Consider the following 12,005-nt stretch of genomic DNA (forward strand, 5'->3'; position numbering starts at 1 on the left):
ATGGTCCCTATTATACATTTTGTTGAGTAAAAGTTACATTGCAACTATGCCAATTACTGTACCTCTCATTTGAGTGTTGGTAGACTCTCTGCTTAATATCTGCTGATGCTGCTCCTTCAACAGCCATTTAACTGACTATCAGTAACTTTGCAAGTGCATGTCATCTTACACTAACCCTCACCACAATTTAAAAGTCTACTTATAATCTAATGAGAATTAGTTGGCATGTAGATGCAAATTAAATTCAACAAAATGCATAAAAGTGACCATCAAAATGTGATTTGTGATTTAGGTTGTTGTGCGTCTGACTGTATGTTGTGTGTGTGTTTTGCTCTATAAAGCACCTCAGTCTCTGCCGCAGCTGGTGGGTTTCCTGAACTCTGGTCTTTCCAAGAAAGAATCTTCTCCTGAATATGACAGTGCGATGGCCACCGCTCTGCGCAGCGCAAACACTCTGATTAATGCGGATCCTGATACTGGCAAGAACCTGCTGAACAACAGCCTGATCAACAACCTCTACAACATGAGTCTCAATAGGTGAGTGCACCACTGACCTAAGATTATCTGCATTAAGGAAGTGAATGAATGGTTATTTCTCTCTCTCTCTCTCTCTCTCTCTCTCTCTCTCTCTCTCTCTCTCTCTCTCTCTCTCTCTCTCTCTCTCTCTCTCTCTCTCTCTCTCTCTCTCTCTCTCTCTCTCTCTCAATTCAATTCAATAATTGCTTTATTGGCTTGACAAATGTTACAAATGTATTGCCAAATCAGTTATAAAGTTTACATTAAAAGTAACATACATATATAATAAAAAAACAGTACACACAGTAAATAGTAGTAGTAAAAAAGATAATAATATAATATATAATAATTAAATAAAATATCAACAATACATCATATTATTCAATACACACACACACACACACACACACACACACAGTTGAAGTCTGAATTATTATCCCCCTTTAATTTTTTTTTTCTTTTTTAAATATTTCCCAAATTATGTTTAACAGCAAGGAAATTTTCAAAGTATTGTTTTATTTCGGTTTTTAATTTTTTAATCACCATTTTAAGGACAAAATTATTAGCCCCTTTTGGCAAATTATATATATATATATATATATATATATATATATATATATATATATATATATATATATATATATATATATACAACAGTTCTGTCTGGTTCTCAAATCTGATTGGCTGATAGTCGTGTGATATTCTGCAATATCAGAACTCATACAGCCTCTTTACCCTTTGTGTATTATACATATTTATTTATATAAAAATTTTAAACAGAAAGGAATGAGAACATTTTTATTATATAACACCCACTAATACTGTCTGTCATTCAGTGTAGCAACAGTTCATCCAATAATTCATTTTTTTCCTTACCCAGATGTCAGCAAGAAGTTCTTAATAATTGTATATGCTCATTTATTTGATGTATTTTAAAAAGCAGAAGTCAGAGTTTTGTTGAACTTATTTAACATAAATATTACTGGTATGCTAAATTACAGTGGAAATATTTTCACCCGTATTTTTACTTATTTGAAAAATGTACAAAATATTTATGTATAATTCAATATATTTAGATTATGTAAACCTCTTTGCAATTAATATGCTTAATTGTTCTCTTATTTAGGGTGCTCAGCTTGAGTTTTCCTCCTTTACAAATCTCTCATTTAGATTCATATTTTCTATAGAAAGCTTAACAAGGTGTGCATATATGTTAAATTAGTCAGTACTGAAGCCAAATCTGCAGCTAATCTTACAAAATAACTTATGACAACAGTCCAAAAATAGTACACCCAAGTGTATGTTAGAGAAAAATATTAAATACAAAATTAAAACATTCAAGAAAAAACAAAAAGATTACGTAATTTGTTTAAGTTTTGTAGTTTGTATTGTTTTCCTAATAATTCTTATGATTTTAAATGTATTATCTTTCTATTTTTAAAGATGTTCTCTTTCTAAAATATTATTTTAATAAATATATCTGTTTAATAAATCTATTTTGTTTAAATGTCCCAAAATGTATGATCTATATTCACTGAGAAATGAATACAATGGATGGTGGGTTTCACTTCGGGTGCTTCGGTTTCCCCCACAGTCCAAACAAATGCGCTATAGGAAATTTGCCATCGTGTATCAGTATGTGTGTAAACGTAAGAGTGTATGGGTGTTTTCCAGTACTGGGATGCGGCTGGAAGGGCAACCGCTGCTTTAAACACATGCTGGAATAGTTGGCAGTTCATTCTGCTGTGGTGACCAATGATAAATAAGGGACTTAGCTGAAGTAAAAACTTAATGAATGAATATTGTTATTCAATCGTATATGTATTGTATTTTAAAATGTTTTGTTATTTGTTGTTTATCAGGGATCTTCAAAAGTCCAGCAAAGCGTCAGCACTTCTTCTTCACAATCTGTGGTCGAATAAGAATATCCAAAGCTTTCTTAAAAAGGTAAAAGTGCAAATGTAAGGCATACTGTGACTGTCAATGTTCATCTTAACACACGTGCAGATATCTTCACCACTTGTTTGTGCCATAGAACCTAGAACTCATTCTGCTATTAAAAAAATGTGTGGAAACAATTTTCTCTTGAAAATCAAGAGTTAATTTAACATATGATTAAGAAACAGCCACACCTTGAGCTAAACATAAAATTCTGAAGCAGAAAAAGTGAAAGCATTTTCTTGTGTATACAACTTCCTAAATGAGGTATTGATTCTTCAGATCATGGTTAAGCTTATCCAGCCATTAAATCACCAGTACAGATGTTGCTGTTTATTTTTAAAGAATTGTGACATTTGAAAAGAATGAAAACAGATGTGTATATTTCGTTCAGCTCATGTAAAGAAGTCTGAATGAACTGAATGTAAATACTGGAGCGCGTGGAGTCAGATGTGTGTTTCCTCAGGCGTTTGGGGATGTGTGTGTGTTTGGTGTGTAGTTCTGTGTCTGTCAAGCGGTTGAAGGATTAGTGTTTGGGTGGGGTTGGAGAACTAGACATGAGGTGTGTGAGAAAGCTGAAGGGTGAAAGCGGCCACACCTCAGCACAGCAGCCATTAAGGATTTGTGTGTGTGTGTGTGTGTGTGTGTGTGTGTGTGTGTGTGTGTGTGTGTGTGTGTGTGTGTGTGTGTGTGTGTGTGTGTGTGTGTGTGTGTGTGTGTTTGTGTGTGTGTTTGTGTGTGTGTGTGTGTGTGTGTGTGTGTGTGTGTGTGTGTGTTTGTGTGTGTGTGTGTGTGTGTGTGTGTGTGTGTTTGTGTGTGTGTGTGTGTGTTTGTGTGTGTGTGTGTGTGTGTGTGTGTGTGCGTGTGTCTCAAGATGACCTGAAGAATCTGAACTCACTGGTTTCATAATTCTCAGATAATGTTGAGCTAGTGCTGAAATCGGCAGACACTTTCGTAGATTTAATAACGTTTATACTGTACAAACTGTATATTCTGACCTCATGCCCCTCAATTCAATTGTCATAATACTTCATTACATTTTAAGTATTAATTCAGGTTCTCAATGTGACACTAGTCAAAATAGAATAGGGTCATCAGCAGAGTATAGCCATCTGATCAATCAAATCAGAGTAGATCAGTATGACCAATTAGAGCAGAGTCATCTAAATAATCATAGCATTGTAGATCCATCTGACCAATCAGATCAAAGTTGAGCCATCTGACCAATCAAAACAGGATAGGGTCATCTGACCAATCAGATAAGATAATAGCACTATTACCAGTTAGGCCCATCTGACCAATCAAAGCAAAGTAGAGCCATCTGACCAATCCGATCAGACTAGATCAATATGACCAATTAAAGCAGAGTCATCTAACCAATTATAGCACGGTAGATCTATATGACCAATCAGATCAGAGTTGAGCCATCTGACTAATCTAAACAGGATAGGGTCATCTGACCAATCAGATTAGATAATGGAGCTATTACCAGTTAGGGCAATCTGACCAATCAGATCAGAGTTGAGACATCTGACCAATCAAAGCAGAGTCGAGCCATCTGACTAGTTAAAATAGAATAGGGTCATCTGATCAATCAGATTAGACAATAGCACTATTACTAGTTAAGGCCATCTGACCAATCAAAGCAGAGTAGAGCCATCTGATCAATCAGATTAGAGTAGATCAATATGACCAATTAGAGCAGAGTCATCTGACTAATCTTAGCACAGTAGATCCATCTGACCAATCAGATCACAGTCGAGCCATCTGACCAGTCAAAACAGAGTAGGGTCATCTGACCAACCAGATTATATAATTGAACTATTACCAGTTAGGGCCATCTGACCAATCAGATCAGAGATGAGACATCTGACCAATCAAAGCAGAGTTGAGCCATCTGACCAATCAAAACTCAATAGGGTCATCTGACCAATCAATTCAATTCAATTCAGCTTTATTTGTATAGCGCTTTTACAATGTAGATTGTGTCAAAGCAGCTTCACATAAATGGTCATAGTAACTGGAACAGTGTGGTTCAGTAACTGGAACAGTGTGGTTCAGGTTTTAGTGTTTAAGTTCAGTTCAGTTCAGTTTAGCTCAGTTCAGTGTGATTTAATCATTACTGAGAGTAATGATCTAATGATCTAATCAGATCATAGTCGAGCCATCTGACCAGCCAAAACAGAATAGGGTCATCTGACCAATCAGATTATAGTCGAGCCATCTGACCAGCCAAAACAGAATAGGGTCATCTGACCAATCAGATTAGATAATGGAACTATTACCAGTTAGGGCCATCTGACCAATCAGATCAGAGTCGAGCCATCTGTCCAATCAAAACGGAATAGGGTCATCTGATTAATCAGATTAGACAATAGGACTATTACTAGTTAAGGCAATCTGACCAATCAAAGCAGAGTAGAGCCATCTGACCAATCAGATCAGAGTAGATCAATATGACCAATTCGAGCAGAGTCACCTGACCAATTATAGCATGGTAGATCCATCTGACCAATCAGTTCAGACTACCTGATCAATCAGATCAGAGTCGAGCCATCTGACCAATCAAAACAGAATAGGGACATCTGACCAATCAGATTAGACAATAGCACTAATACCATTAAGGGTCATCTGACCGATCAAAACAGGATAGGGTCATCTGATCAATCAGATTAGATAATAGCACTAGTACCAGTTTGGGCCATCTGAAGAATCAGATCAGAGTCGAGATGTCTAACCAATCAAAACAGAATAGGGTCATCTGTCCAATCAGAGCAGAGTATAGCTCTATGACTAGTTAGAGACATCAGAACAATCAAATAAAAGTGGAGTAGGGCGGAATGACCAATTAGAGCAGAGCCATCTAAATAATCATATCATTGGAACATCATCTGACCAATCAGATCAGAGTAGATCAGATTAGAGTTAGGGCAATATGACCAATTACAGAAGAGTATAGCCAATGTATCAATAAAAGTAGAGCCATCTGACCAATAAAACAGTAGAGCCATCTGACCAGTAAGAGCAAAGTGGAGCCAAATGACTAAATAGAGCAGAGCAGAGCCATCTGACCAATCAGAGCAGAGTTGTCAAACCAATCAAAGCAAAGTAGTTTCATCTGATCCATCAAATCAGAGTACAGCCATCAGACCAATCAAAGCAGAGTAGAGCCACCTGACCAATTAGACCATAGAACGGGGCAATATGACCAATTAGAGCAGAGTCATCTGACGAATCAGAAAAGAGCCAATGCATCACTGAATGTTATGAGAAAATTATTATTATTCTAATGTTTTGCGTGGACATAAATTACTGTAGGACATTACAAAAATATTAGGAACCTTTCAGCACTACTGGTGATCAGTAACACTAAATGGCATCTAACATGGTTTATGTGCTTGTTTTGCAGAACGGCATGAAAAAGAAGTCCTTTGTGAATGAAGTGACGTCAGCAGCTTTCAAATCTCATCTGGTTATTGACTGAGAAGCACTTTAAAAAATGCATCTAAATTGCATTGCTTATTAATTTTGGTTAAGTCTTGCAGAAGTAATGGTAAGAATGAGCTTTTATTTCTCTCGGGGCGGTAGATGCTTTATGTTGAGAAACACAAACACTGCATACATTAGTTTCTGTTTCTCAACAATGTATTTTCATTCAGTTGTTAGTGAATATGGAATTGTGTTTATTATGTTCTGAAAGGATTTAGGATCATTGTAAAAATGATTTGTACGAGTGTTACGGGCTGTTTGTGCAAGTTTAACATGATATATATAATGTTTTATATAGCAAGTGATATGTTTATCTGACCATATAAATATGATATCACATACAGCATCTCTCAGTCAGTCAGCCAGTAATTCATTCTAAGAAGTTTCCATTGCTCGTTGACGTCTGTACAACTTTACAAACATTGTGGTTGTTGCGTTAAGGGTGTGTATCAATTTGTCATGTTTCATTACAGTTACAAGTTTCAATAAAGGTTTTAACAGCACTAGTTTGTGTCACACTTTACTATGAACTGCACAACTTTTCAAAACCACAGCATTATTAGCATGCAAGCAAGATAAACAAAGTTATTAAAGTCATTAAAAATGAAGCGGGCCACATTTGGCTGCAGTGTGAATGTAGCCATAGAGACATTCTCTGACTAACATCCAGCAGCTAAATGTGTCTGAAAAAATATTCAAAGGCTTTTGTTTTTCAGAAACAGTGCAGATGTGAATGCGCCTGAATGTTCTGATTGGCTGGAGTAGACGTCGTAAAGTAGTGGTCCCCAACTTTTTCTAACTGCGGACCGGTCAACACTTGACAGTTTTGCTGCGAACTGGGGGGTTGAAATAATAATTATAATAATAAAAGTGAATCCACTGTGTACTCATATTGAACTTTATTAGCACATTGCTCCAACATTACAATGCTATTATAACATTAAGAAGTAATAACTTTATTAACACATTGCTCATACAATATAACGTATTATAACATCAAAAACTGTCTGTAAGGCTAAATCAATGGGAGCCCAGAGCTTGTTTCTTTGCAACGAGATGGTCCCACCTGGGGGTAATGGCAGACAAAGACACCAGAAGTGTGTTGCTTATGTCCAGTCTACTCCTTTGCCTTGTTTTGGTGGCTGTCACTGCAGAAAACCCCGCTTCACACAGATAGGATGTTGGATATGGCAACAGGGTGTTAGCGATCTCTGGGTATTCTGCCATGACTTTAATCCAGAACACCGGCAGATGAAGAACTGTAGATGAAGTAGTAAGTCACCCTTTATTATTGTCCCAGACTTAGATAATAAATAAAACAGAAATAACTAACTAATTCTTGTGCGGCCCCGGTACTGATTTGCCGTGTTTCCAGTATCGTGCCTAAAGCGAGCGAGCCAGGGTGAGTCAAGGCCAGTCGCATTTCCACTGTTACTTCCGGGGCCTTATTGGGCCAAATCGGGGCTTTCTTAGGGGCCAGCGGGCGGGCTTTTTCAGCCCGCTGAATACTTTGGGGCAAAGAGGGCCAGCTGGGGCTTCGGGGCGGAGTGAAAGGAGAGGTGGGCACAGTTTTCCGATCGCACACGAGTCTATGCGCCAAACACATAAACAAATAAATAAATAAGGGAAAGAAAACATCTGGAACAAATTATAGTCTGGGGTCTTTTTGCATATGATCGCCCTTATGTTTCTCTTTTAAATGTAAGGCTCATGCATAAAATAATAAAGTAGTTTTCATTTATAAGTGACTTTTCTTTGCTTGATGTTTCAATAACGCACAATAATCTTTACACCATATTAAAGACACAGCAGACAGTAAAGGTTTTCGAGAGTTTTTGTCAAACACTGAAACAATTTCCTTTACTTAAGATATAATAAGCAACATCTTTAAATAAAGGGAATCACCTATTTAGTGTCATAAAGCCTATAGGGAAAAGTTCATGTTTCAGTTGTCTCCGGAGCATTTGGGATGAATGTTGGACAGCGTCTGTCTAACTGAAGATGTTATAAAATACATTTTATATCGAGTTATTAACCGAGAATTTTATATATGTGGTTTTATATTATGGATGGTGCGCTCCCTGCGCTGGGTTTCTCTGTTAGTGGCAAGACCACTGGATTTCAATGCCAACAGTCGGTCGGCGAGTAAATGAATATGATGAATCAGAACACACAGGTATGTGCGTATAGACATGCATTGTGCTGCTGTACAGTAACGTGTCATTTGATTGTTTTGGTTGTCCTAATTTTAATAGTTTCGTGCTGATGTGGTGTGTTTTATCTGCCTGATTCTCTGCCTGATTCCCGCTGAAGTGGGCGGGTTGTGTGACGTTTGATTCGGGGGATGTTCTGGGGGCGGGGTTTGCGTGACGCGCTGCGAGCTACCAGCCCGACAGTGGAAACGCAACATGATTTCGGCCTCACTGCTCAACCACCCTAGCTCGCACTGGCCCGATAGTGGAAATGCGGCCATTGATCCACGGACTGGTACTGGTCCTTGGCCCGGGGGTTGGGGACCACTGTCGTAAAGCACGTTGTAATCATCAACACACTCTTTCCAGCAATCTTCCTTCTGCGTTCACACAGAGCAGCATTCTGGGAAAATACCAGGAATGTTACAACTTCTCTTTCTGGACAATAGCTGGAATGAATTTACAGGTATTTTCAAAAAGGGCCTGTTCACACATGATTAAAGGTCTGTTTGTGTAAAAGAAATTTGTCAGAGCAGAGTATGTCTTGTGGTAAACTGCCAATAAAAGTGACTGTCAATAAAAGTTTATGTATTTATTTGACATGGACATCAAAATTACACTGGACAACCAGATGCATTTGTTTAAAGGTGCAGTAGGTGATCTTCCACAATGCTAACAGCTTAGCATAAATCTCTGAATCAAAGTCCCTCCCCTGCCGTCTAGAGCCACGCCTCCTGAAACACGAGCACCGCAAAAGAACCCTCTCTCATGTGTTAAAAGCGACTAGTGCTCGTCCGGCGGTGTGCAAGCCAAACTGACATGCTATTTCAGAGTGAATATTTAGAGTGGCATGGTAAACAATAGAGGGAGAGGCTAAGCGGAATAGCGGTATTACTTGTGTGCTGTTGTTAAAGTAAATAAAATCTACATCATCGATGCTGTAAAAGGTCCCTTATGAAACTGAAAAGTCCTATCAATCCTTCATCAGAAGATTTTAGTAGCTAAACGACACTTCTATAAAGATATAACCCATTTGTAACAACATCTAACGTTACATCAGCTTTGCGTGAAGCTAAATCTAAGAGAAATCCTTCAGCCTTTCTGTCATCCTTTTTCCAGCGTGCAAAGGTAACTCTAATATTGATTCAGGTTTTTAAAAATTATGATTCAGCAGGTTTTTACCGATCTCCTGCACGCACCCTCTCTCGTGAACGCAGAGCACAAACAGCGGTCGGTGGAGATGCGTACAAACGGCTGCATTTGCTGACAGACCATTCAGCCTACTTATCGGATTCGGAATTATGAGAGATGTCGGCCCGACTCTATTTAATTGGATAAACAGTTTTAAGTTTTATGCCTTACCCAAAATATATAAATACATATAGATACATTTAGATCATTTACTGTAATCATTACCATTAGACTGTAAAGAGACTTTTAACCAGCACAACAAAAATGCTTCTGAAGACAATCACCTACTGCATCTTTAAGTGTTTTAGCAAATTTGCTAATTCTCAACACCTGTCCACAGGAAGCTTGACAAAATTTGACACAATGGAAATATAATAAATACAAATACACAACATTATAATTCTTTACATAAAATTACTGAAGGCAAAAACAGAGTCGACATGATCTAACAAACTAACAGTAGACTATTTAAGCAAACACTGCTGTTTTGTTTTTAACCGCTTTTTAAGATTACTACTAAAATATTTAGATTACTTTCTGATTTTAGGCTAACAGGTAAATCATTCCACAGTTTGGTTCCCTTTACAGAAAAAACAGATTGACCAAAGAAGGTCTTACACTTTGGCACTAGTCAGTCACCATTAGCAGTTGAACTCTGTGTAACTGTGAGAGGTTTGACGCCGACTGATTAGATCAGAAAACGGGATCGGAACATGATTATTTAAACATTCAAAAACCAATTTAAGATAATTAAATTTAATAAAACTATCAAAACTAAAAAGGTTATGTTTACATAAAAGCTTATAAGATCATCGAGCCCTGGGCTCCCTCCCAAGAGGGGAGTTTGAGCTTAGGTAGATCTCGATGACTCCCCTTCCTGCTTATTGTAGCTAAGTGTCAGATATGGATGCTGAAAAGGTGTACTCACAGTTTGGCTAAAATATTTTGGATTAATTGTTTAGGGTGCTTGTTTTTGAACTGTGGGAGGAAACTTGGGGAAAACCCACGCGATCACAGGGAGAACCAACCAAAATTCGCACAGAAATGCAACCTGGTTTGGAAAGGAATTAAACCAGGGACATTCTTGCTGTGAGGCAACAGCACTAATCACTGGCCACCATGTCGCCCGTTTGAAAGGAGGGAAAGGGGTGGGGGGGGGGGGTCTTCAAGATGAAGATATTGAGATGAAAAAAGTCTGGTAATTTAAGTTAAGGATCCTCTGATAGGATAATTAGTCATTAGCTTAAGTTGGAACAGCTGTAAACAATCATAAGCATGTGATCCTCTCAAAACTTGTTTATAAATAAACTTCACTTATATATTGAGTCAATAGTCTTAAATGTGGTTAAAGAAGCTTGTGACCAAGGTGTAATGCAATATGAAAAGTCAGAATGTCATTGTGTGCATGCATAATTTTACAGTTTGATATGTTAAAAACCTTCTAATTAAAACAAAAACAGTTTAGACTTGGCTCAACTTTCTTACTCATATTTTTAACATGACTATCAAACTTTAAATAAATGTCTAGAGTTATGCCAAGATACTTAAATTCATTCACTTTTTTAATAACTTTATTTAACTTTTAATTTTTTAAAAATTTCTTATTGAGAAGCACATACAGTAGAAACTGTTTTCTTGACATTCAATCTTAGCCAGCTCAAGCCATCTTGAAATGTGTTGTAAAGCCTGGGTCAGTTGCTCACCTGTCCGGTACGGTGTTTTAGCTGACACATAGATGACTGTGTCATCTGCATATAACTGGCAGTTAATCCCTGGACAACAATCTGGAAGATCATTTATGTACATTGTAAACAACAATGGGCCAAGAACAGACCCTTGAGGTACTCCAATACTGTTAGAACGCACAGATGACATCACTCCGTTGACCCTCACACATTGCTGTCTTCCACCCAAATAAGACCCAAACAACTGTAAGGCTTCAGCAGACATTTTGAACTCTCTTAATTTTTTTAGTAAGATAATGAGATTAACCGTGTCAAAGGCTTCCTTTAGGTCTAGAAACACTGCCCTGACCACACTACCTTTATCCAGTGACCCTTTTATTTTTTCGAGCAGATAACAGTTTGCCGTTTCTGTCAATGATATCTGGATGCAGCTTTTATGATGCAAGCTGAGATTGCATCACTCAGCGATGCAATGTCAGACACAACGCACTCAATGGAGTGAGTGATGTCACTGTGACGGATAGGGTTAGGGGTGGGGTTAGGTGAGCACATTAAAAAGCATTGGATGCAGCTCAGATTGCACCGAGTCTGCAGCCAGACCCCTCTCGTTTCTGTGGAATAATTCTCTCTAAAACCAAACTGCTGTGGATAAAGCAACTGTTTAAGAGTCTAAATGCTCCATTAATTGTTCCGCAAAAATTTTCTCCAGCACTTTTGACACTACAGGTAGAATGGCAATAGGCCAATAGTTACAAGCAACATCCTTATCGCCAGATTTATAAATCGGTATAACTATTGCTGTCTTCCAACTAACTGGGAAGGTTTTTGTTTGTATCGATAATTTTACTAAATATATAATTGGCTCCAACAGAAAATCTTTATATCTCTTAAAGGGCACATAGGTTACCCCTGTTTTCATTTCTAATACAAGTCTTTTGTGTCCCCAGAATGTGTCTTTAAAGTTTCAGCTCAAAACAAAGTGTCTGAACTGTTT

At 37.7% G+C, this 12,005-nt stretch overlaps 1 protein-coding gene across 1 annotated transcript in view; it reads left to right on the plus strand.

The window, feature by feature from the left end:
- The window catches only part of pkp1b (plakophilin 1b), a 42,928-nt gene extending 36,482 nt beyond the window's left edge, over positions 1–6,446 (plus strand). Inside the window, exons 11-13 of the mRNA XM_001338263.8 lie at positions 342–537; positions 2,379–2,463; positions 5,864–6,446. Of these exons, the coding sequence (XP_001338299.2) occupies positions 342–537; positions 2,379–2,463; positions 5,864–5,938 (356 nt within the window). The 3' untranslated portion in view covers positions 5,939–6,446. The remainder of the gene's footprint in view (positions 1–341; positions 538–2,378; positions 2,464–5,863) is intronic.
- The last annotated feature ends 5,559 nt before the right edge of the window (positions 6,447–12,005 follow it).

Source organism: Danio rerio, chromosome 6 (assembly GCF_049306965.1).
Source record: "Danio rerio strain Tuebingen ecotype United States chromosome 6, GRCz12tu, whole genome shotgun sequence".
In the NCBI taxonomy this organism is placed as follows: domain Eukaryota; kingdom Metazoa; phylum Chordata; class Actinopteri; order Cypriniformes; family Danionidae; genus Danio; species Danio rerio.